The sequence below is a fragment of the Fusarium falciforme genome, chromosome 5 (genome assembly GCF_026873545.1).
Source record: "Fusarium falciforme chromosome 5, complete sequence".
Lineage (NCBI taxonomy): Eukaryota > Fungi > Ascomycota > Sordariomycetes > Hypocreales > Nectriaceae > Fusarium > Fusarium falciforme.
In genome coordinates this window covers 3,132,516-3,157,570 of record NC_070548.1, presented here as the reverse complement: position 1 = coordinate 3,157,570, position 25,055 = coordinate 3,132,516, and the positions used below count along the sequence as shown (strand labels likewise).

Genomic DNA, 25,055 nt, shown 5'->3' with positions numbered 1-25,055 from the left:
GAATATGGTCACTGGCTAGAGACAATTCAAACTTGTATGACTCCTCAACATACTATGAATAGACTTTGTGTGCAATATAGGGAATTGATAGTGTGTGGCTTCATTCTCTGAATTGCTGGTCACCTACCATGCAGGGCCCGAAAGAGTATTCGCTGCATGCTAGCTAACTAGGTATATCGCCTTATTTTGGTTTCATGAGTCCTTGTGCGGCGCGGCCCAGCGTGAATAGTAATAGTACCTGCGAGCAATATGACTCAATGAGCAAAACGGAAATCCTTGCGTTTGCTTCCAGCATCCGTTGTAGTCTCGAGGTAGTGAATTTGTTCCTATGCATGTGTTAGCCTGCCACCGAATAGCGGGCTGAGTTCAATCATTACGTACCTCCTTGCTCAGGGCATTCCATGCGCGGTCTCTCTGCTTGTTTCGCCAGATATAGTAACCCTTAGCAAGCAGATAGATGACAATGTTGGCAGCGCAAATAGCCGTAAGTTGTTTGTTGCCACGGCGGTCTAGACAGTCAGTTAAGCGGCCAACGACAAGTTGATGCTTCTGGAAACTCACAATGGGGTCTATCATCGGCTCGGTAGATGTTTGCGTGAATGATTCCTCCAACTTGGACAAACATGCTTTGAAAGACATTAGCATCAGAAACGTCGGAACAGTTGATCGAATCTTCTCACTTGTATAAAGCAGCAGAAACAGTTCTTGTCCGGACAGTGTTGGAGTTTCGGCTACACCAACCGACCTGAATAGCGTGTGCTGTCTTCAAGTTAGATTAGAGAATTGCTTTGAAATTTCCGAAACTCACTTGACGGATACGATAGCAACACAGTCAGCACTGCATACTTGGCCCATGAGGCAACAGAGTCTGGCAAGGTCAAGAGGGCGATCAGGGTGGGAAGAAGCCAGATTTGTGCGAAAACACCCATCAGCGATCTTTCGTTCCAGATCTCGGAAAAGTACGTCAAGACCAGCATCTACACAACCACATTAGCATGACGTTCCCAAGTAAGGTACTAACAGAGAGATTCTTACAGTAATGGCACCCAGAACCTGAGTCGGAATAGTGAGCAGATTTGAATCAAAAGTCGAAAAGCCGATGTTCCGAAGAGTCAAAGTCAGATACGCATCCGGAGGTCCGGCGGGAATCAGGAACGTAAGGCCAATGATGTACATCGGCCACAAGTCGTAATCGCACAGAGACTTCCAGAGCAGCTTAAAGTCCACGGCCTGTCGGTTATGCATGTCGCCCTTGGAGGGGTCGTCCCTGAGGATGCGGTTGACCATGATGATCTCCTCACGCTCGTCGAACCATCCCTTCTTGTTCCACCAGGACTTGGTTTGAGTGGGGGAGGCAACCATGGTGAACCAGGACCAGATGCCGACTGTCAAAGTGAGGATGCCTTCAAGAAGGAAAAGCCATCTCCAGCCCTCTTGGCCATGAAGACCACGGAGGCGCAGCAGTCCAAAGGCCAAGATCGGGGCAACGATGTCGGTGACTCGTAGACTTGTCCAGAATAGGGCCAGGCGGAAGGGTAACTCTGTGCCCTTGAAGAAATACGACTAGAAAGCTACGGTTAGAGTCAAGTCTGTTGAGCTCTTGAGCCGGGTTCAACATACCAAGTAAAGGATCACATCAGGGATGAAGCCTCCTTGAAGCAGACCTAGGAGTGCACGGCAAACCAAGAAACTGGTTCTACCACTCAACCAAAACTGAGAAGCGGCAACAACGCTCCAGAGACACATGATCGTAGGAATCTAAGAAAATGTCAGCCGCATCGTGAATAAAGGCTCGGTGTTCCATCATACCCATCGATCAGGGCCTAGCTTCTTGCTAATAAGTTGAGAAGGCAGTTCAGCGCACAAGAACGAAAGCCTGAATACAGTGTTGCCCAAGTTGAAATCTGATTTTGATCAGTCAAACAACCTCCTCTAAGTTGATTCATGGTAGTCTTACCATTGGTGCTCAAGCCGAGATCATCCAGAAAGTTGTCAGTGTTGGCCTGGCTGAGATTTCCTCTATCCAGGTCTAAAGCAAAGAATGCGACACAAGCCCAAGCCGTAATCTTCCAATCAAGTTTGTTGATCAGAGGCTGTATAGTGTTAGTCTGAGAGTAGTTATGTCAAACTTGTTACCTACAAGCTCTTCTGCCCAAGTCCATCTCGCAGACGGGTCGAAGCGATGCAAGTTCTCGTACTTTTCGGTTGGTTGAAAGTACTTGGCGAGCGCGGGATCATCATACACAGATGGCTGTGTGGCAATCTCTTCCAACTGGGGATGAAATTTCTTGCCTCGGAAGAGGGTCGTGATTGGAAGAACAGGAGGCTCAGTCTTTTGAAGCTCCTGCTGCTCGAGAATCCGTGCTCTGGCAGCCTGGATATCCTCTTCAGACTGAGAGTTGTCCGCTGCGTTATCATAAGCCACAACAGTCTCGGGCTTGCCCGACGAGGAGTCGTCACTCTTCTCCCTGATGGCCATTTTCGACTGCGTTTACTGAGAAGAGGTTGAAATTTGGCGTGGTAGAAATCGATCGACAGGGCAGCGGACGAGAGATTAAATAACGGTTCCAAGTTCCAACAAGCCGGTAACGGGTCTCGGCCGACGAGCCTTGCTATTGTTCCGACGGGACGAGGATCGGATTACGACAGGATGGGCTTGATCTCGCCATAGCTCACCAAAGATACTGGGATAGCCCAACTCAACCCGAGACCGAGGGCGAGGTTGATGGGAGACGAGTACCGGGACTGAGAAGGCCAAGGATAACGCAATCGTTGGGACTTCAGGCCACATTCTGGGAACAAGACGGACAGCTCGTATTATGCGATGCATGGCGATATGACGGGATGGGGCCTTGGACTGGACTCTACCTCGAGCTGTATGGTTATGCTACCCATGTTTGGAAATCTTTCCGTAACTATGGTCTTGGCGAAGCCAGCTCGAGATAACCGCGTCGTTGCCACTCGGTTGCCAAGCAGGCGCAATCAGAGGTCAGATTATTGGTAGATGGCCACTCCTCATCGCACAGGGGTAGTGTGAAGCCGGGGTGACTACCGAAGCTCCCCGGGTGGGGGCACACGCTCTAGAGAACGCCATGAATCAAGCTTAATCCTACTCCATGTGCAATGTTGAGCTCTAATCTGGGCCACAGACATTAAGGGAATAGCACTTTTCAAGCGTCGTGTAAAGGAGCGAGTCTGCCTCACACGAAATCGCTTAGAGTGCACACCGTTGAGAACTTGAACCCTCTGAGGAACATCCACGGCTATGATCGTAGCCGAAGTATTTCTGGATTTGTCTCCTCGCTTGGATTGTATCCCAATGTAACGATAAGGTTGTATTGCGAATAGAACCCTGGGGATTGGCTCAATCTCGTTGCCCAAGTGTGGGTTTGGATGGCGCAACACCATTTTAGTATGACCTCTTATTCCAACCCCCTCGATACCTTAGGTCAGCCGCAATTCGCAACTCAACATTGTTGCAAACAAAAAGGGTACACAATAACAAGTTCTCTTTTGTCAACTTAGTGGCATCGCGAGGCTTTGCTGCCACCGGAATTCAAGTAAAGACTGACAGAGGTCACTCCAAAGTCGAGGTACTCAAGACGATGGCGCAACGGATCGGCATCTCGACGTGCGTTTCATGACATCTTGCGATATTGCCAAGGCGCCAATCACTGAACGGGGCCATTTACAGAACCCATGGGGTAGCTTCGGATATGTATGTTCCCAACTCAATTCGGCGAATCTTGTGATATCCTTGACGGCGTGGGGGTTATCAGAGCTCAGGCTCCCAGCCTTTGCATCATACAGACTAAGCATGATTAAACGCTAACAGGTGTCATGTTAGAAGATAGCCGAGAGCTTCAAGCTGGGCAGATGCAAGAGGGCCTGCTTTTGTACACTGACCCCGCGATGTTGCCATCAACGCTCCATGTGGCATCTGCCAGCAGACCGGTTTCCGGCCGGTCGGTACCTTCGGGCTCGGCCCCGGTGGCGAGCAGAAGCAGTCGTACATATCCCCGACAGTCCGATGCAGTGAGAAGTTATTGCTCCGGAATTCTAGAGGGAAGGGGTATTCGCTGAAGGGTGGTATGCTTGGCCGAGTCACGGGAGACGCCAGAACTACCGCGGCTGTCCATGGCTATCTAGGATGAAATTGAGACCAATTACTTGACCAAAATAGACCTGGTAAGAGGACGACGATTCCATGCCAAGTTCTTTCCTGAATTGACTTGATTTATCAGCTGTCGCTCTGCAAGCTGGCCTCCCTTCAAGCCTACAGTCTCTCTAATACAACTTGAAAAGTATTGGCCCATATCCCGATACTCTCAAGGGGCACGTTAGCTGTACAGATGTACAAGAACCAAGCAAACATATTGCTATGCGCCCTTAACCGAGGTGATCCATGGTGTAGTTGGGACTCGAAGTGATATGTGGCCAACATGGCGCAAGATGAGGTGATGCATCTTCAAAGGAGGGTGGCACACAACCATAACTTGCTGGATTGAATAGCGACCTCGGCTTGTTATTTCTGACTGAATCTAGTCTCGTGTTTAGGAAGTAGCTAATGCGTATTGGATGGCTCATGGTAACGCACCGCACCTCCTGACGCAAACCAAGAGACCTCGCACCTCATCTTCCGCGTGTGATGCTGACGAATCAATACCGCGCGGGGTCTCAAGACTTATTATTGATAGTGCTGATAGATAGGAATACTGCTTTTCAGCTGGGTATAAAGATATGGAGTTTATCCCCTTCTTGAGGAGATGCAAACCACAGCACCTCATCAGTGACCACCAACGCTTTGAAAACGGAGTGATAATAAGCCCATACCTTGATAAGCAAACAACTTCATAAGAACAATGTCTCCTCCAGCTGCTGAAATCGACGTTCAAACCACTGCACCGGCAGTTCAGCCGGTCACCAAGACTGTTGCTGGTACCAAGAGCAGCAGCGCCTCGCGTCTGGACGGTCCTCTCACCTACTCCGGCAGCCTCGATTCTGAGGAGCAGTTTGATGTCACTGCCGTAATCGGCCGAGAATTCCCCAAGCTGCAGCTTAGTGAGATTCTCAAGGATGACACCAAGCTTAGAGACCTGGCGGTGCTTGGTACGTTTCGTTCCACGTCCCTCATCGCCAACCCGCAAAAGGGGTGTGCTAACAAAAGTGCAGTTTCTCAGCGAGGTGTTGTTTTCTTCCGCAACCAGGACATCAACATCGAGGATCAGAAGTATCTCGGTCAGAGACTCGGCGAACTGACAGGAAAGCCAGAGACCTCCAAGGTGAGACCTACATGGATATGCCCTTGAAGACGAGACTCATCAGCGGGTAGCTCCACCGACATGCCCTCTCCAACAGCAAGCGTGGTATTGCCGTCGATGAAAATGGCAAGCTTGACGACGAGGTTTCGGTTATCTCATCCGAACAGAACCGAAAGTTCTACAAGGACCGCTTCTCCCCCTTGTCGAGGAGCCTGGCTGGAGAAGGCTGGCATGCAGAGTAGGCGGCACCTCGTGTACGAGTCACCAGATTCAAGCCCTAACAGTAGCATATAGCATCACATTCGAAAACATTCCTTCCGACTACGCTATCCTGAAGATTATCCAGCCCCCCGAGGACGTTGGGGGCGATACTCTGTGGGCCAGTGGCTACGAGCTGTACGACCGTCTGTCGCCGCCCATCAAGAAACTGGCCGAGGGCCTCACGGCGACGCATCACCAGCCCAACTTTGTGCGTGTCAAGAACGAATTTGGCCAGGAGCTGATCGATGAAAACCGTGGCTCTCCTGAGAACACGGGCCTCGACTTCAAGGCTGAACAGTATGTACTAGGCCGGCAGGTGAATTGGGCCGAGTCACTGACGCATATAGTCCCGTAATCCGGACGAACCCTGTTACGGGATGGAAGAGCTTGTTTGCTGCTGGCCACCAGCTTACAGCTGGGCATATCAATGGCGTGACTGAGACGGAGAGCGAGATTCTCAAGAACTACTGTAAGTCGCGCCCATCTCTCTCCAATGTCGTTCGCTTGCTCACCGCCAAGTCCGTCAACTCATCACGGAGAACCACGACCTCCAAGTTCGGTTCCGCTGGGGCAAGAATGACCTGGCCATCTGGGACAAGTAAGCAAAACCCTTGCAAGATTTCGGCCGTCGTCGAGTTGGGAAACTAATCGGGTGTGCCACACAGCCGTTCTGTGTTCCACACTGCTACCAAGTAAGTCCAATTTTCCGATCATATAGAGACACAGCATGCTGATCAAGGACACAAGTGACTACATCGGGAAGCGCCAAGGAAACCGTGTCGTGTCGCTTGGAGAGAGGCCGTACTTTGACCCAGCTTCAAAGTCGCGAAGGGAGGCACTCGGGGTTGCCCAGTGAACTTTCAACCACAGCCATAGTCGGCCCAGAATAAACATTGTCATTTACACTTGGAATGTGTATGTTTTCCGAAGCAACTTCGTTACATGTGTCATGGGGTCGAGGAGTTGCAATCATGTGCCAGCCTTGTCTTGTCTCTTGAGTGAGATGCTATTCCAAAGGACCTGGCCTCGATAAAACGAGCTACATCGTGTCACACCTCCAAGTTACACAGATGGCATGGCAAAGGATGAGTGAGCCCCTGAGTGTCCAAGTCGACAATGTTTCGTTTGGTCCCATTGCTGGCCGCGAAAATTCCACGACGTTGGGATGATCAGGGGGTTAAGCCAGGAGTGGTTTAGTGACCCCCGCTTGCCCCATCTGTGCAACGCGCTTTCCTTCGAGATCTCGTTTGATTGTGCATCGTTAGGGCAACCGCATTCTCATCACGTTACAACGATGCGTGCGTCGTACAGTGCAGCTAACATAGATTGGAGCAGAGATCCAATGTGAGATGTCAGGAAGCTAAGCAGCAGCAATGGATACAGCTGTTTTCAATGGGAAGATGGACCACCACAACATCCGTACCCATCTATTCATGATTGGCTAGGTCAGGTAGCTAGAGGTCTCTTTAGTAGTGCTCGTGTTGTGTGTGTGCGCTCAGAGGCAGGTGCCTCGGCCCAAATACCAGCTCGAGTCAAGCCCACAACATCAAGAGAGCTATGGCGGGGAACAGTCCACGTTGATATCGGACAACGCTTACTGAATGATGCAGCATCTTTGTATCCCCTGAGCAGGGCTTGTCCTACTACAAGAAGTGCTCGTACAACTGCCAACTTGGACGGCATGGCTCGTCTCACAACCAAATAGACAAGTCAAGCCAAGACCCTTGTTCAACTGACGTCGTCCTCGTCCGACTTGGATGAGATGCATATGACGATAGAACAAACTGGACCAACGAGCAATTCCAAGTTAATATATCTGAACCTGCTCCTTCGGGTAGAGACAGGTCCTCCCACTGCCCAGCATGACTGAGATTGCCAATGATTGACCAGGAGGTGGTCGGGTGATCGCACAGTGTCGACATAGGTAGGAGGCTCGTCCTCCATAGTGGAGGCATGGATGCGCTGCAAGGGACGAGCTGCAGCGGGAGGGCCAACGATTTATGCCCTACAAGCGAGGGCCTCGGTCGAGCTGAGAGTGGGCAGCGGCGAATTTTGCACTGGGCCAGGCCCAAGCTCCTCCACTCTGGAAGCTGCCTGGGTCAGGTACATCAACCACAAGAGGGCCCGCACCTGCAGAAAACCTCGACTCGACAAGCGCGTCAAGACATTCTCTCTTCTCCCGCACCGCACGCACATCACCGCGAATCTTTTCAATATCCTCCATCGCCCTTTCTTGCGCATCCCTCGCAAGATACTCACAGGTAGGCGCCCTCTATTTCTCTGCTCATCGTGTCAAAAAGTCCACCTTCCCGCCCGCACCACTGCCCTCCATCTCATCCTCTTCACATCCATCATCGCGGCCCTGGCCCTCGAATACTCGAGCAGCTGGCGAAGTTTGCTGGAAATCTCTGCACCCCGCCCCCGCCTGCCTTTTTCAGCTTCCGCGGCGTTCTCAGAGTGGGCACAATACTGGGCTGTGGTCCTGGCCAGGCTTGTCGGTAGAGACTCAGCCGTTATCGAAACGCTCTCTGCATCCAATCTCACCGTTACTGCACCGTCATTCCCACGAGACGAGACGCATTGCGAGTCGGCTGCATACCTCGAGTGCGCCTTCTGAACTCTTTCTCTCCAAGATTGCGGGCGGTCTGCTTGTTCCCTGACTCCCCCAGAAAAGCCCCTCCCCCTCTTCCGTCACCACTCACCAACCCCTCGCCAATCTTTTGCCTCTATCGGATCTCGGGGGCTGCTGACCGCACTAGCTCAAGCCATCCTTTTGACGCTGAAAAGCAATTTCAACAAGCATCTGGCTTCCGTTGCTAACTTGAACTCTCAGAAAACCTCCTCACACTACACTTCTCAACTCATCAAAATGGATTACCAGCAGCCTCGTGGTGCCTGCTACTCTTGTGAGTGCGATAGCCCTTCTGACAGCCATTTACACAACTTCTTCCCTCGCGACTGAGCCGCCCCTCAGCGCCCCTCCCACTTTGCGACAGCCCGTCACCCACGATTTCGCATTGAGCGTTTCGTGTGTCTGGCGGTTTGCTCGCACTGGCGTGAGAGGTGTCATAGTAGCTTAACGTGCCCATTGATATTTCTCTGGTCGGTTCTGTGCCATCTCATGGCCGCTGTGCCGGCTTGGCGAGGGCTCATTGACCTCTTGAGATACGGGTCAAAGCGCCGACTTCACTCTCCCTCACTGTTCATGCCAGAGACGTTCTAGAACATATGCTAACTTTGACACAGGCGGCTCTACCGGCCACCAGGTATGACCTGCAGTTTCGCGTCATTGCAATCTACTCACTGTTCATTTAGGCCCGTGACTGCCCTACCAAGGGACCTGCTAAGTGGTAAGAAGCCATCACCTATCCCATATCTGTTTCTCCTGCTAACTGTCATTCCCTAGCTACAACTGCGGTGGTAAGATGGAGTGAACCTTCAGTCTGGAACATCGACAGCTAACTTGTTTTGTGAATAGGCGAGGGCCACATGAGTACGCATTCTGTCGCCATTCAGCCAGACTTGAACTAACCCATGACATTAGGCCGCGACTGCTCTGAGCCCATGAAGGACAACAAGTCCTGCTACAAGTGCGGCCAGCCCGGCCACATCTCCCGCGATTGCCCCATGAGCGGTGGCAGCGGACAGGCCACTGAGTGCTACAAGGCAGGTCTTTATCATTATCACCTGCATTTCTCCACTAACCAGACCGTAGTGTGGCGAGCTCGGCCACATTGCCCGCAACTGCACCAAGGCCTCCTTCGGCAACTCCTATGGTGGCAGCGGTGGCTTCGGCGGTGGTGCCGGCAAGACCTGCTACTCTTGCGGTGGTTATGGCCACATGTCTCGTATGCTCACCCTCTCCAAACACGCGGATTCTGGCTAACCAAAGTGTAGGTGAGTGCGTCAACGGCATGAAGTGCTACAACTGTGGCGAGTCTGGTCACTACTCCCGCGACTGCCCCAAGGAGTCCGCTGGTGGCGAGAAGATCTGCTACAAGTGCCAGCAGGCTGGTCACGTCCAGGCTCAGTGCCCCAACAACTAAAATGGCGACTCGTGTCCTCCCCGATTCACGATGGGAGAAGGTTGACGTGGCGACTCCTTAATACCCACGGACGATTTTATTTTCTTTGTTCATTCTCAGCATTTTTGACAAAAGTTCATCTTCTCGCATGACGTTAATGATCATCACGGCAAAAAATGGCGGCTTTACGGAAAACAACCATTACGCAAATCTCGATAAGGCTGGCGGTACCCGGCCTCGATTGGAACATGTCAGCATTGGATTTCGTCCCATAATGAACGACTTCGACCACGCAGACGACTCGACTTTGAGGAGAGAGACGGATGGTGACGGGTGATGAGTGACGAGATCAAAAACATGGCGGCTTGCGAGCGAGGGCCCGGCGTCTCCGACGCTGTGGCTACTTGCCGCTGGTGGAGAGCCCAAGCTGAGAGCGCAGGGTGTGCTCCTTTGGTAGTCAGGACGAGATGAATTGTGTTGATCCCGATGTTGACGGGAGATTGAACCTGGTGTGACTGTTTACGTGTCTTGGTGTTGTCGACCTTTGCCCCTGCCTCAGCAGTCAGGGGGGTGTAGGCCGTGGCTGGAGTTCAGCTTGGCAAGTGAATTTGTTGCCGGTCAGCGAGGGACATTGGCAGGCCTGGGCAAGGTCAGCCGTGCCGGCTGTCTGGTCTGTCGGGGCTTGCGCTGGTGCAACGATCATCGACTTCGTTGTGGACTCATCACAGAGAAGAGTCACGATGGCGCTTTCGATCACCAACTTCGGACTACGTACGACATGGAACTTCAGGATACGACAGTCGGAATCTGGGTCGAATACAAAACGCTTGATGGCATTATAAATACAGGCGAGAATCGGAAACCCATCCCCGGAGACAACCTTACAACATGGCCTTGGGGAAGTTTCGCATGGCCTGTCTTACGCCCAGATCGCCCAACACCTCTTCCGCACCTCCGAGAATGGCGTCGAACTTGTATGTTCGGTGGAACATCTCGATGAACTTGCCCATGCCGGTTTGTGTGAGGCCTCGGCCGCCCCAAATCTGCACGGCCTCGTCGGCAATCTCGTGGGCAGCGCGAGTCGCGCTCATCTTGAGCAGACCAATGGGGCCTGCGAGGTGCTGTGCCTGCTGCTTGTAGGGCATGTGGCACATTTGGTAGGTGATGGTTTCGAGCCAGGACTGATTGGCCTCGACCAATGCAATCATCTTGGCGAGCCTAGAAAGGTGTTGGATCAGAAATGAGTCTGGAAGACTGTCATAGATGGACTCACTTTTGGCGGATGACGGGCTGGTCAATGAGCTGCTTGCCAAACACCTGGCGCTGGTTCGACCACTTAAGACACTCCTCGACGATAGATCGCGACATGCGAAGACTGCCGCCTGTTGAAAATTGTCAGCTCAGGCCTTGGATATTGGGATTTGAGAATAAGACTTACAAACCATCATCCATCGCTCGTGGTTGAAGTTGCTGAGGATGACGTGGATACCCTTGTTCTCCTGACCCAGTAGGTTCTCAACTGGGACCTTGACATTTTCGAATGTCACGTAGGCTGTGCCAGCGGCGGGAGAGTAGGAAGTCTTGATGGCCTTGGTCTCGACGCCCTCTCCGCGCTCAATGAGGACCACGCTCAAGCCCTTGTCGGTTCGAACACCCGTCACAAAGTAATCCGCCCAACAGCCGTTGGTGATCCACTTCTTTGTTCCGTTGACAATCTGTCTTGCGTTAGATACGTTTGAATAGGCGCGGAAGGGTATCCTACATAATGCTTTCCATCAGGAGTCTTTTCGGCCGTGGTTCGTAGTCCAGCAACGTCTGAACCAGCAAACGCCTCGGTGATTGCAAGGCACAGCTTCTTCTTGCCGCTAAAGACCTCTTGGGCGATCTTGTTCTTCCACGCCTCATCGTGCGCAAACTGAAGGACAGCCGTCAAGCCAATGGTCATACCAGCCATGTTGCCATCGGCGAAGCCTCTAGCCATGGCCCTGGCCAGCTCTTGTCCCACAATCAAGTCGTGGAAGTAGTCAAACTCCTCGCCCTTGACTGCGCCGCCCATGAGCTCAACACCGTGGAGATGCTTGCCGGGACCGAGTCGCATGTGCAAGATTCCCAACTCGCTCATGCGATCAATCATCTGTTGGCTGATGTACCGCCCTGTCGCCTCGCACTCCTGCGCCTCCTTGTACAGCTCGCTATCGACAAACTCTCTCAGTTTGCGCTGCAGGCGCTTGTGACTTTCGCCGTAGTAGGGCGAGCGGAACGGCGGCGCGAGCCACAGGGGCTCCGCATAGGGCACTTTGCTGAGGTCGCCGGGCTGCGGGGTGATGACCTGGGGTTTCTCGCCCTCAATGGTGCCGACGACGAGGCGCTCGTTCCTCGTCAGGACCTCGTGTCGGTGCAGGTTGTAGAAGGCGGCGGTGGCATCCTGGCCGGCGACCTGGCGGAGGACGGTCTCGCCGCCGGGGTGGGCGTCGACGAAGTCGGTGAGGTCGTAGACCTTGCTATCGATGATGCACCAGAGGGAGTCCTCTGTCGTGTGCGAGCGGACCTCCTCGCGGGAGAAGGTATCTGTAGGAGGACTCATGGCTGAGATAATCTACACGTCTAGCAAAGAAGCGCTTCAAACAACACAAAAAAATGGGAGAGGTTTGCAAGACGGAATAGGATCTAGATCTGGTAAACAATAACAAAATCTACGTTCGACCCCAGATTTTTAAATCATGCCCAGCCGGCTTCTCTCCCTGGCCTGGCTGACGTCGAGCCTCGGCTCCGAACAAAGCGGACCCTCTTTGATGGGTTCCCCAGCAAAGGGGTGACAATAGGAGACGTCTGATTGGTCCGGGCGGGGCTTACTTCCATTTTGCGGGGGCGGGGCCGAAGGCTGGGCCTGCACATGATGGGACGATGATTGAGGAGGAGAGAGCGATTGTTGGTTTCACCCTGAGTCAATTCCTCGGCTGTTTTTTTTTTGTTCTCTGGGTCCGAGGACCTTGGGAAATCGCGGTCGAAGGATGGCTGACATCAAGACCACTTGTTCTCCAGAAAGGCTGCTCTTCAAGAGAAAGCATCAATTGACGGCGCATTAGATTCGGAGGAACAGGTCTTGCCTCATCCGCATTACTACAGTACCTAACGATAGCATAGATAGCCTCGATTATTCGAGTGAAGCTTGAAGCTTGAAGCTTGAAGCATGGGTCGCGAGCCTCCACTGTTGCTTATCACCACCCACTCCTCTAACCTTTGAAGCAGACCCAGACCGGACACAGTGGTCTTTACTCGCCTCAAGTTGTCTAAAGAGACCATAGCAACTCAACTTTAACAGGAGTTCAACGATCGCCAAACAAACAGTTCTTGCGCCCTAGAGTGGGAGAGGCGAAAACGCATTAGGTGTACAAACCACCGTCAACAACAAAAGTCGCGACAAGGTTATTGTCACTTTGAGACCTTCAAATAAGATCAAGAAATCTCTTGGGTAAAAGATGGTATTGCTCAGATATTATGAGCTCACTCTACTTCTCAACTTGAGGTTGTCTACAGAGTTGGAGAGCACCATTAGCCGCTGAAACGAGAGGACATATTTATCGTTACAAATACGGTCGAAAAAAGGCCAGTCATTCAAACTAACTTGGTACAAAACCCCTTTAAGATTGCTGGCGCATTTGAGAGCCGGGAGTGAGTGTTACTTAGCCGTGTCTTGGGATACCTAGACCGCCGTGTGGCTCTATTCAGCTCATGCGGCTTACGGTCTCAGACGAGGATTGCCCTGCATCACCCAAACTCCCAGAGCCTCGATCATGCGCGAGAGGAACTCTGGGCCCTTGGAAATCCCGCCTCAGCGCTAAAGCAGGCCCAGATTTGAAGATGGCCAAACGCGGGGAGCCAGCCTCACTGTCGCCGACTTCAACGCACAGCATGCGAACAACAGACGGTTGGAGCGCATGTCGGGTTCCATGGTGACTGAGGCACTTGCATATGAACTAGCAGGTACCGGGAACCAAATCGATATGTGCGCGATGCCAGTGATTCGTGTAGATCGCTCCACTCGGTGCTGTCTCACTCCGGCATTGCTTTAGATAGATCTTGGCTTACAGTAGGAGCCCGGCCCGGTCCGGATTTGAAGGGAATTGGTAGGATCGATGTTGGAGTCGGTTTGGAGCCAAAGTGCCAGGCTTGTTCAGCACTGTAGTTGTGAATGCAGAGCTGGTTGATATCTATGAGATGGCACTATGTGTGCAGTGTCATGGGTTGCTAGCTTCTCCACACAACCCGGAACTCGCTCCGCCTTCAACCGATAACAGCCTTGGGTCCATTGGATCCATTAGATCCATCCATGGATGGATATCATCTCCAAGCTCTTCTCTCTCTCTTCTTCTGCAGAAACGTCGTCTCGGGCTATGCGACATTCCTTGTGCTACGCCACTGCCACTGTGCTTAAACCTCGACTCTTATCGCTCGCCAAGTACGTCACTAACCGTTTTTCCTTTTACCCCCCGCCTCCTCCCTATAATTTCCGACGGTTCCTGGCGGCCCTTGGTCCCGGCTCGCAAGTTCTGAGTCGCGGGACAAGTCCTCTCTTCTCCCGAAACCACGCCTGGCTTGATATGGCAGGATCTGGATCTAGAATGGGCCCTTTGAGGGGTGCCATGGAGGCCAGCCTGACAAACGACGCGTCCTCCCTCCTCCCCGTGTTCCCATGAGCACTTGTTCCCGTGCCGTCATTGGCTTGTCTCTTGTCCTCTTTGCTGCTGTCACTCTTTTTCTTTGCCGCCCCCGAGCCCACATGGGGGTTGGTTAATAGGAAAAGGGAACTTGCAGGAGCTGCGAGATATGCGCATCACTGGAGACTATGCCCGCCTCGTTCGCCTCACTCGCCCTTGTCGCTTCCCGCTGAGCCTCCTTATCAGCGCGGATTTGCTCCAATGGCGGTTTCGCCGACTGTTGAGTCAGGGCTTTTTGATGCTAGGAACACGAGGGCGTTGATGGCGGCGTCTGCCCCTGCGCCCGCTCACTCCCCGTGGTCGTTGGCTGGCTCTCGGTCCTTGATCCGCCTTTGTGTTGGCTCCTCGCCGTGTGTCCCTCGACTTGCCTTGGCCTTGCCTCGTTTCGTCCTCGGGTTCTACGACTGAAGGGTTTCCGAGGCCGTCCTGGCCTGGCCTCCACATGGTGAGCGACTTTCCAACCTACCATGGAGCTCCAGAGTCGCTCACCTCCATCCCTCACAGAAGAAGACCCAAGAGCTCCCGAGACACCACGCGCTCCGGTCCCCTTCCCCCCATCAAGTGGTGGATATTTACCCCCCTCGTGATCGTCATCGTCACGATATCCATCCCTTTTTGAGTTGTCATTACGGAGTACTCACCTTGCTTTGCCTACCCGTGGCACTTTGGTAGCCAGCTAGACCCAACCTTGCCTTACCTGACTGTCCACCTTGTGACCTGCCTGCCAAATCTCGAAGTTTATATCCCCCCAGCCAGCCTCCAACCAAGCGCGGATCGGTCTGACTACACCCACCCACCTTATCGTATATCGTTGATTCCCTGCCAGCCTATCTTGACTGCGCTTTGATACTGGAAGCCCAGCTCATCTCAGTCTCAACCAACTCTAACAAACTCACGTACAATCTTAACCAGTGTTATTACACATCGACCTTTCCCAGCATGGATGCTTACTCTATATGTTGCACTAGTCCTTCCGCCAGGAATACCTCCAAGATCTATCAGGATCTGTGGTCTACTCGCCTGCACACCCAGGTTGACCTCGGCCAAGACAGACTCTTGAGGAAACTCGCTACCATGGAAGGCTTTAGACAGGTAAGTGAATCGTGCATGTTCTTGCAACAGTGAGTGAGACTTCTGGTCCTATTGACCTCTTGCGTCTCCACTGGCGTTTGCGGCAATAATCCAATCGGTACAGCTCTCATCCTCATCATCCGCTCGGGCAGATACAATTCTGGACATTGCTGACAAAATGCTTGCAGCGCTGGAAGGGCGATCTTGCCTCAAAACCTCACGTTGCTGTGGTCGGAGCCGGACTCGCTGGGCTCCGATGCGCAGACATCCTCCTGCAGCATGGGTTCAGGGTCACAATCATTGAGGCCCGCAACCGTGTTGGAGGTCGCCTGCACCAGGAGTTGCTCCCCAATGGACGCCTTGCCGACGTTGGACCTAACTGGATTCACGGCACCAAGGACAACCCCATGCTAGACCTGGCCAAGCAGACAAACACTGCGGTCGGTAGCTGGGACTTGACCTCCTGCGTGTTCGATGAAGCTGGTGAACTCTTCTCTGTCGAGGATGGCGAGAAGTATTCGGATGTGATGTGGGAGATTGTGCAAGATGCCTTCAAGCACTCCAACAACTCGTCCCAGGACATTGATCCCAAGGAGAGCCTTCACGACTTTTTTGTCCAGAAAGTGGCGGAGAAGATCCCCAGCACCGAGAAAGACTATGAAAGGAAGCGAAACATTGTCATGCAAATATCCGAGCTGTGGGGTGCCTTTGTTGGAAGTCCCATCTACCGACAAAGCTTAAAGTTCTTTTGGCTTGAGGAGTGTATCGAGGGAGGCAAGTTTGAAGCAGAACCTGTTTCAGAAAACCAAACTAACACTCATCAGAGAACCTTTTCTGCGCTGGCACGTACAAGAAGGTGTTGGATGCTGTCGCCAAGCCTGCGATTGAGGGCGCTGAGATCAAGTTCAAGACCAAGGTCGAGAGGATATCGTACCGAACCGACCCTGAGGACAAGGCCAAGGTTCAAGTCAACGGCGGTCAAACTCTAGAGTTTGATGAGGTTGTGGTCACGACTCCTCTCGGATGGCTAAAACGAAATCTGGCCGCTTTCGAGCCTGCGCTACCTGCTCGCCTGACAAAGGCAATCGGCGCGATTGGGTACGGATGCCTAGAAAAGGTACGTTGTCATGATTCTCGTCTTATGCACGGTGATACTTAAACGGTTATTACCTAGGTTTACATCACTTTCCCCAAGGCCTTCTGGCTCGCCCGTGAAGGTGACGACCGAAAGGCTCAGGGTTTCGTACAATGGCTCTCACCCAACTACGTGACCGAGTCAAATCCAAAACGATGGAATCAGGAAGTCGTGGAACTTGCCAGCCTCACGCCAGAGACGTCACATCCCACCCTCTTGTTCTACACGTATGGCGAGCAATCGCAGTATCTCACCGGCCAGCTGGCTGAGCTCTCGGACCCGCGGAAGAAGGATGAGTTCCTCCTCAACTTCTTCAAGCCGTACTACTCACGGCTGCCTCACTTCTCGGAGACCGACCCCGACTGTAAACCCACGGGCTTCATGGCGACGGACTGGCTTCACGACGAGCTGGCCGGATTTGGAAGCTACAGCAACTTCCAGGTCGGGCTAGAAGAAGGCGATACGGATATCCGGACCATGAGAGAGGGTCTCCCGGACCACGGGCTGTGGTTGGCGGGAGAGCACACGGCGCCGTTTGTGGGGCTGGGCACGGCGACTGGAGCGTACTGGAGCGGTGAGTCGGTGGGCAGGAGGATAGCGGAGGCGTATGGGCTCACAAAGTGAGTGTTTCTCTCTAATAGAGGGCTTGTCGGGTTGCTAGAGATGGACATGGATACACATCTTGTAGATCCGGCAGCCGGATGGGCCTTGTACATGGGGCTACAATAGATGGCAGGCTCAGCAGGACTGCTCTCAGATGGCCAATTCCAGATGCTCGCGTGAGCATATTGTGAGTGTGTACCTGTCAGATTCAACCAGCTGGGTACCTGGACAGGTATACAAGCGTTGAAAGAGATCGATCCATGTGGCACCGTCGCTTGTCGTTGCACTAACCCAAGCCCATGGACAGCGGGATCAAAGGACAGGCAGCCCCAGGTCAAAGCAGCTGCTGCACAAAGCCAATACTGTGGTTAACCTACCCAAGCACCATGGTAAAAAGGGAAATACATCCATGACGCGACCAACGCATCGAGCAGTAGAGAGGGTGGTGTCGCCGTTTTGGTCGGATGGGTGGGAGAGGCAAGTCGAATTAGGCGCTTCACGACTCAAGTCGCCCACTGAGAGCGCGATGCACGGGTCAAATGACGCCCCCAAGGACCCCCTGGAAGCGGCGGGAGATGCCATCATCAACCCCCCTCACGTCACGACGGACAGGGAGATGGATCTCTGACCGGCTCTGATGGAAGTCATCCATCCCAAGAAGAGTCACGAGCTGGCGGCTCTAGCGGCGTCCGAGTCGAGACTTACAGGGCATCTACCGCCTATAACCCGTAGCCTTTGAGGATCTATGGAGCCCTGCTCCGCACTTCGGGCTGGAGAGTGCCCCCACCGCCCGCCCGGCGCGTTGCCGCCTCAGCCATCATTCATGCCCTCCCATGCATGTCGTGACAAGGTGTGACGCCTGTGACGGTGACCCGACTCTTTGGGAAAGTGTGCCTTGAAGCCTCTTGCCTGGCAACTCTAACTCTCTTCTTTACAACCGACGCCAACAACCTTTGGGCCTGCGTCTCAAGCCACGAAACAATTTATTACTCTTGAATCTATTTTTTTTTTCTTCCTCCTTTTCTCCCTTCACTTCTTCATCTACTCTCTCGTCTCGGCTTGCTTCTTAACCCTCATCCCATGACCCTCCGCTTCCCTTAATCATGCTCTGCGGCCCCGCACCTGGCCGGGGGTCTCGAAGCTACCGATAGCACGCCCGACGCCGGCCTCTGCCTAGACGACGACCACTGCCTTGTTGACGCCTTGCGAACCGTGTTGACCGACTGTCGCCTTCTCTCTTACACTCTCTTCCATCGACTTCCCGGGCTGCGAGGGCACCCATCGCCACGCCCTCTCCCGCCGACTCGAGCGCGCTGACGTCGACGTCAACGCCGATATCATGGCGGCATTCTTCCAGTCGTTCCGGAGCTCCTCCATGCCAAAGAGGTTGCTCCGGTATGCCCTATCACGGCTGGAACTCCTCGACGCCGACGCCCTCGATTTAGATAACTTGGATCTTGCCTGGGGACGGAATACGGTCCTCGAGTTTCGTGATGTCGGCATCAGACTCAAGGTAAGCAGGCCGCTCGGTCCTTGACCCATGTGATTAACCCTGGCTTGTGATGGATGCTGATAACCCATCGCAGAAGCTCGACAAGCTGCTGCACCTCCCCGAGACGTTTAGACTGCAAAAGGCAAAAGTGCTACTTCTGCGGATTAGCATTCCGATGGACTTTTATACGAGTCCTATCATAGTCGATATCGATGGCGTCAGTGTTGCTTTACAAGTCCTGGGCACAGAGCCCAAGTCAGGACGTGGAACAAGGACACCCGATGAAGTTCCCGTTGTCCCTAATACGGTCGATCTGGCGCAATCATTCCTCGAGACGACAAATAGATCAGAGCGCCAAGAACTTGAGGATGCTCTGGCTGCAGAGACGCAGGACATGGATGCTTCAGTAGCCATGAGCGACGACAGCAGCGACGACGACGGCCTGGCATATGGCACAGGCCAGCCGCTGTCTCTACCGGCCTTCATGGCCGACTTTTTGCAGGGCATCGTCGACCGCATGCAGGTCAGGATCAAGGATGTTGGCTTCCAGCTCGATGTCGAGGTCCCCGTCGAGCCGAATTCTCCTGCCAACGAGATGGTTTCTTTCCAGCTTGCCCTCGATAACATCGATGTCGAAGGAGTCACTACCCGTCCCAGCGAGGATGGCGAATCGCCCACAATCGTACCCAAGGAAGGCAAGCGACATGTCTCCTTGTCTAATGTACGGGCATACCTCATATCAGAAGCGAATGTCTTTTCCGCTCTGGCACGATCTCCCTCCATGACATCTCCCTCCGTCGCTTCCTCGCCGGCCATGACGAGAAATCCCCCATCCCGTCAGGCAACCACACTCTCACTTAGCAGTCTTCATGAGGAGTCTACAGCCTCATCTCACTCAATCCGAAATGACGAGCCGATGACTTCATCGCATCAAACCATTTCTCAGGAGGAACCCTTGATCTCCTCGGAACACAGCATCGAGCAAGCAAACTCCGTGTCTTCATTACAGCAACACTCTCAACATTATTCCCAACATGCCGGTTCTATGGCCTCTTCTCTTGCAAGCCTCCAGGAGGACTACTCCGTGGCTCGCGAACCCCCAGAGCCCGAGTACCCCTCGAACGATAGCGAAGACGCATTGGATATTCCCTACGAATTCTCTGATGCTCAAGACGAAGATGCCGAAGACAGCCCAGCGACTCCACGGGCTTCGATGTATCATGACTTCAACAATCCGCTCAATGAGGAGCCTCTGTTCCATTCAACCATGATTTCCGCCGATCATCCATCCCATTCCACGGCACTTGAGAACGAGAGACCTCAGTGGGCGAACGTTGAGCGAGAGGCCAGGTCTGCCCCGACTCTACAGCACGGTTTGCAGCCATTCAGCCTGCAAGCCTTTCACTCAAGAACACCAGAGGGTCCCCTCAGCCGGTCTACTTCCAGTGAAAGCTTCGGTGCTGGATCAACCGAAGATCTCGCCCAGTCTCACATGTACACTCACGAAGATGCGGAGAGCATGTACATGAGTGCATTCTCACAAGCAAGTTCTCGGTCTGCAGCAGTATCGCCTCCGGCTGCTTCTCACCACACTCCACCCCCAGCGGAGCGGCTAGGCGAATCAATCAACCCCGTGGAGAAGCCAGCTTCGCCTGTCGCAGAACCTGAAGTACCAGATCTAGCGAAATCCCACGCCTCCATTGTGAAACCCCAGACGCCTCCTCTGGACGAGCCCAAGGTGCCTGCCGCGGAGGCAAAGGAGTCCAAGCCGTTCATCCCGGGTGCATGGGATGAGGACCTAGACGAAAGCCACACATGGACAACACCAGCCTCAATGAAGCGCTCAGCTCATACTACTGAAGACACATCAGATAGTGACTCCTCTGAGCCAGCCTTCTCCCGAGCCTGTATTGCCGAGACTGAACCTGAGGCCCCGAGCACGCCTGTCAAACACCAAGACGATGTTCCCACTCCCAAAGGACCAACACGCCTGGTTAAGGAGATTCTCAATCTCAAGACGATCTCGATATACATTCCTTCTCAACATAAGCACCTACATGTTCAGCCTGCGTCTCCCGAGTCCGTAGCTCAGCTATCACAGTCTTTGGGACGGTCAGCATACCCACAAGCGCCAGGCGCATTCTCGGTACATGGAGCTGCATCCACGCATCCGTCTCAGCCAGCGTCGAACGTAGATGACACTCTAGAAGTGAATCTTTCTCCCATCAATGTTCGTTTTGATACTTCACTGGGCTTCTTGCTTGCCATGGTTGTAGGGAAACTGCTTGAGGCAGTCCAGGGAAAGAAGCCAGCCCCAGCTGGAGAAAGCAAACAGGGAACAGATGCGAAGACGCCTAATGTGAAGCTAACCCTCGAGGAAGTCAAGCTCGACTTTCTTAATCGGCTCGGTGGAGTTTCAGACACACCCGAGCGTTACTTGGATCCGTCCGCTTTTATCTTTGATCAAGAGGTCCTACTCAACCTAACGCTTCAGAACTTGGTCATCTCCACATCTCAGACCCAGGTGCCGGTGGTTGAGGGTAAGGCCGCGACAAAACCAGCCTCTTTGACAAAGATAGATTTGCAAAAGTTCCGCTTCGGATACGCCAACGGCGATATCATATCGTTCGATAGCGGCCGGCCGATGAGCACGTCAGTTAAAGACACGTTCCTCACCAGCGGGTCTGATATTGGCGTCAACATTCTCCAGTCAGGAGACAATATCAGGACGAATGTCGAAACCTTGCCGCTTGTGTTCCAGCTCGATCTACGACGACTCGACGAAACCTTCAGCTGGTTTGGTGGCTTAAGTAGCTTCCTTAACATGAGTGCCTCGATCGCATCCAGTCCTTCACCAACGCCCAAACCAGCTCCCGTTCCGCAACAGAAACCTCGAGGTGTTCGCTTCGATACTCCTATTGACCCAGCAGACAAGTCTGCTGCTGCAGCTAACAAGGTTAACATCCGAATCGGAGGCTCCTGGGTGGAGCTGGTGGGCAAGGACTGCAGTCTGACAGCAGAAACAAGTGCAATCAAGCTCGTGAGCCGGGATGAGGGTATCGGAATGGGATGCAGTATGATGCGCTTGTCCGGACCTTACTTGAAGAACCCGACATCCGAACCCGCCATAACCACCGAAGTTGGAGGCGTTAGGATCAACTTCCTCATGGCCCCCCAAGATTCCGATCTCGAGAAGCTCCTTGAGCTTATTATTCCGTCAAAGCTCCAGTTTGACGGCGGCAATGATGAGATCATGGTCGACACTTTACTCCGCCAGCGACGAAAGGGTTCGGTTCTGAGGGCGTCAGTCGATTCAGTCAATGTTCGCATTCAAAACATGGCTCAACTCTCCGTCCTCCCGGATCTTGGAGAGGAACTTGCAAAGCTCTCGACCGTGGCAAAATACCTACCGGAAGACGATCGCCCTGGTCTGTTGACACTCGGTGATATTGAAAGGGTGGGTTTCAGTCTGGACTTTGGCGGGAAGCTGGGTCACTTTGGCGCCGAGTTGAAGGGACTGAACGTTGGTCACATCACCGTACCGTCACTTATTGCCATCGCGGTAAACGGTATCTCCCTCAAGAGAAACCGGTCAGAAGAGCTTGTCAGCACTGTGTCATTCGTCAAGGAGATTTCACCTCGAGGCCCGGTTATCATGGCAAGGATGATCGGCGACGACATCGAGCCCCTGATCAAGATAAAGATGCAGGATTTATGCATCGATTACCGAGTTCCTACCATCATGGATATCCTGGACCTTGGAGATGATGCAACACCCCAGGACTTTGAGGCAAGCCTCGCTGCGTCCGTGGCGAACCTAGGCGACCAAGCACACAATGTCCTTACAAGACCGCCTGGCTCTCCATCTGACAAGTCAAAGGCTGCCAATCCCATGACCCTGGATATTGGCTTCCGCGACTGTCTACTTGGACTGAACCCCCTCGGCCATTCTTCCAAGCTAGCCATCTCACTTACTGATGCTCACCTTATCGCCGTGCTACCCAAGGACGTGGACACAAGTGCCACCTTTACCATCAAAAAGTCGTCCATTTTGCTCATTGACGACATCGCCCAGTTTACAATCGACGCACCACCAGCTACCCAGAGACCCCGTGCGTCGTCATCGACATCTCGTCAGGTGACGGACATGTGTGCCCGGGGATACGTGGAGATCTGCTACATCTCATCCACCAAGGTCATTGTAGATGTCAAGGCTCTTCAGGATGACGAGAAGCAGCTCAATGTGGAGGTTCAAGATGGCCTCGTTGTCTTAGAAACGTGTGCAGACTCGACGCAAACTCTTATTGCATTGGCCAACGCTCTCAAGCCCCCAACGCCACCCAGCAAAGAGGACAAGTATCGAACAGACCTGATCCCCGTTCAGAATCTCCTCGCCTCCATATCGGCAGAGGCGTTCGGAAGGGCCGAAGGAGACTACGACTTTGATCAGGACTTTGCAGGAGCTCAAGAAATGGCAGGGAGTGGTTCCGACGCTGGGTACAACACAGACAGCCCACTGCAAGTCGAGTCCCAGTTTTACGATGGGGATCAGGCCGGTGAGAAGCTGTTGTTTGATGCCTCAAGCAGTTCTATCCTATCTCTCAGTAACAAGGGCAAGGGCGTGGATGGCGACTCGTCGGTGCTCCTGAGCAGAGACTCTGAGGACTCGGATGATCTCCTCATTCAAGAAGATTATTACGACCGCGGCGATTCCAAGGACAGCAAGGCCAAGGTATGGAACTCGAGAAGAAACACTCACGACAGAGCGCTGCGGGAGCTGGTCAAGCGATGTCCCCTGAAGGCCTCGGTGAGAGGTGTGCATGTGATCTGGAATCTCTTTGACGGCTACGATTGGACCCGTACGCGAGATGTCATCACAAAAGCAGTACAGGAGGTTGAGGCCAAGGCGTATGAGCGACAAGCCCAGTACAATGTGTATGAGCAAGAGCTTGAGGATGAGGAAGCGATCGGGGACTTTCTCTTCAACTCGATATACATTGGCATACCTGCCAATCGCGATCCTCAGGAGCTGGCTCGAGCCATCAATGAAGGTTTGAACGACCATCTGACTGAGACGGAGTCAATCGCTACCACGGCCTTCACATCGTCAACGAACCGAACTGTCCGCTCCCGTCAGCCGAAATCGAAGCGACTCAAGCTCAAGCGTAGCAAGCACCACAAGATCACTTTCGAACTGCAGGGCATCGACGTGGACTTGTTCGCGTACCCTCCTGACTCTGGCGAGACGGTTAACTGCATCGACCTCCGCGTGAACAACCTGGATATTTTTGATCATGTTCCAACATCGACATGGAAGAAGTTTGCTACATATGATCAAGACATGGGCGAGCGAGAGATGGGCACGAGCATGGTTCACCTGGAGCTGCTCAACATCAAGCCACAGCCATCTCTCGAGGCATCTGAAATTGTCCTACGAGCAACCCTTCTGCCCTTGCGACTGCACGTTGACCAAGACGCCTTGGACTTTATCACGCGATTCTTTGAGTTCAAGGACGAGAGCGTGCCCGTGCATACATCTAAGAGCGATGTGCCATTCATCCAGAGAGCCGAGATCAACGCTATTCCAGTCAAGCTTGACTTCAAGCCCAAGCGAGTCGATTACGCCGGCCTCCGGTCTGGGCACACAACTGAGTTCATGAACTTTATCGTTCTTGAAGAGGCGAGGTTGACGCTGCGACGCGCGATCGTTTATGGTGCGATTGGCTTTGATAAGCTGGGCAAGACACTCAACGACACCTGGATGCCCGATGTCAAGGCGAACCAGCTTCCTGGTGTCCTGGCTGGTCTCGCCCCTGTCCGCTCGATCGTCAATGTCGGCAGCGGCTTCAAGGATCTAGTAGAAATCCCTCTACGCGAGTACAAGAAGGATGGCCGTGTCGTTCGCAGCATCTCCAAGGGTGCTACCGCCTTTGCCCGCACAACAGGCACAGAACTGGTGAAGCTGGGTGCCAAGCTAGCTGTGGGCACCCAGTACGCCCTCCAAGGCGCCGAGGGCATGCTCTCAGATCCACAGCAGGCGTATGATGGCTGGGATGAGGATGATTTCGACGAGGAGGACAAGAGACAGATTTCGCTCTATGCGGACCAGCCCACAGGAGTCATCGCTGGCATCCGAGGCGGATATCGTTCCCTTGCTAGGGACGTCAACGTGGTTCGCGATGCCATCATCGCAGTCCCGGGCGAGGTCATGGAAAGCTCGTCTGCGACGGACGCAGCAAAGGCTGTTTTGAAGCGAGCACCGACTATTCTCTTCCGACCTGCTGTTGGTGTTTCCAAGGCACTGGGTCAGACACTGATGGGAGCGACCAATTCGATTGATCCACACAACAGACGACGCATTGCCGAGGTAAGTTTATGTTGTTGTTTTTTCTTGATAGGCATGGAGGCTAACAAAGTAACAGAAATACAAGAAACCTTGAAGCATTCGCTCAATTCAAGGATAATGGTGAAGGAAACACCAAGGCGTCC

At 53.3% G+C, this 25,055-nt stretch overlaps 4 protein-coding genes and 2 pseudogenes across 6 annotated transcripts, besides 2 other annotated features; 4 read left to right on the top strand and 2 right to left on the bottom strand.

Annotated features, from left to right (window-relative positions):
- Positions 1-254: 254 nt before the first annotated feature.
- On the bottom strand, positions 255-2,479 carry NCS54_00718000 (Hypothetical protein; the record flags this gene model as incomplete). Its single annotated transcript, XM_053152612.1, has 10 exons — positions 255-326; positions 382-509; positions 562-626; positions 681-759; positions 809-977; positions 1,036-1,563; positions 1,621-1,758; positions 1,810-1,904; positions 1,958-2,093; positions 2,141-2,479. The coding sequence occupies 10 exons, from the start codon at positions 2,477-2,479 to the stop codon at positions 255-257; spliced, it is 1,749 nt and encodes a 582-aa protein (XP_053008587.1).
- A 2,383-nt stretch (positions 2,480-4,862) lies between these two features.
- On the top strand, positions 4,863-6,378 carry NCS54_00717900 (TauD domain-containing protein; the record flags this gene model as incomplete). Its single annotated transcript, XM_053152611.1, has 8 exons — positions 4,863-5,109; positions 5,173-5,282; positions 5,333-5,499; positions 5,556-5,819; positions 5,870-5,991; positions 6,042-6,120; positions 6,188-6,214; positions 6,270-6,378. 8 exons carry the CDS (start codon positions 4,863-4,865, stop codon positions 6,376-6,378), a joined length of 1,125 nt encoding a protein of 374 aa, XP_053008586.1.
- Positions 6,379-7,672: 1,294 nt separating this feature from the next.
- NCS54_00717800 (Hypothetical protein) lies at positions 7,673-9,568 on the top strand. Its single transcript, XM_053152610.1, has 8 exons — positions 7,673-8,428; positions 8,769-8,788; positions 8,838-8,872; positions 8,929-8,942; positions 9,001-9,015; positions 9,067-9,192; positions 9,238-9,370; positions 9,420-9,568. The coding sequence occupies exons 1-8, from the start codon at positions 8,392-8,394 to the stop codon at positions 9,421-9,423; spliced, it is 384 nt and encodes a 127-aa protein (XP_053008585.1). The 5' UTR covers positions 7,673-8,391; the 3' UTR covers positions 9,424-9,568.
- An 860-nt stretch (positions 9,569-10,428) lies between these two features.
- NCS54_00717700 lies at positions 10,429-12,143 on the bottom strand (annotated as a pseudogene). Its single transcript has 4 exons — positions 11,310-12,143; positions 10,986-11,262; positions 10,821-10,929; positions 10,429-10,765 (listed from the first exon to the last, which is right to left on the bottom strand).
- Positions 10,429-12,143: a sequence feature.
- Positions 12,144-15,093: 2,950 nt separating this feature from the next.
- Positions 15,094-17,095, top strand: NCS54_00717600 (annotated as a pseudogene). The gene is made up of 4 exons: positions 15,094-15,357; positions 15,525-16,053; positions 16,161-16,453; positions 16,511-17,095.
- Positions 15,094-17,095: a sequence feature.
- A 1,318-nt stretch (positions 17,096-18,413) lies between these two features.
- On the top strand, positions 18,414-25,006 carry NCS54_00717500 (Autophagy-related protein 2; the record flags this gene model as incomplete). The annotated part of the gene is made up of 3 exons (XM_053152609.1): positions 18,414-18,587; positions 18,661-24,933; positions 24,989-25,006. The coding sequence occupies 3 exons, from the start codon at positions 18,414-18,416 to the stop codon at positions 25,004-25,006; spliced, it is 6,465 nt and encodes a 2,154-aa protein (XP_053008584.1).
- Positions 25,007-25,055: the final 49 nt, after the last annotated feature.

What these genes read in the sequence shown, in the direction of transcription:
- NCS54_00717800 (XM_053152610.1), top strand. Translation starts at nt 8,392, where the DNA reads ATGGATTACCAGCAGCCTCGTGGTGCCTGCTACTCTT. An exon ending in GCGGCTCTACCGGCCACCAG is followed by an intron (nt 8,789 to 8,837) that starts GTATGACCTGCA and finishes CTGTTCATTTAG; the next exon opens with GCCCGTGACTGCCCTACCAA. An exon ending in CACTGAGTGCTACAAGGCAG is followed by an intron (nt 9,193 to 9,237) that starts GTCTTTATCATT and finishes ACCAGACCGTAG; the next exon opens with TGTGGCGAGCTCGGCCACAT.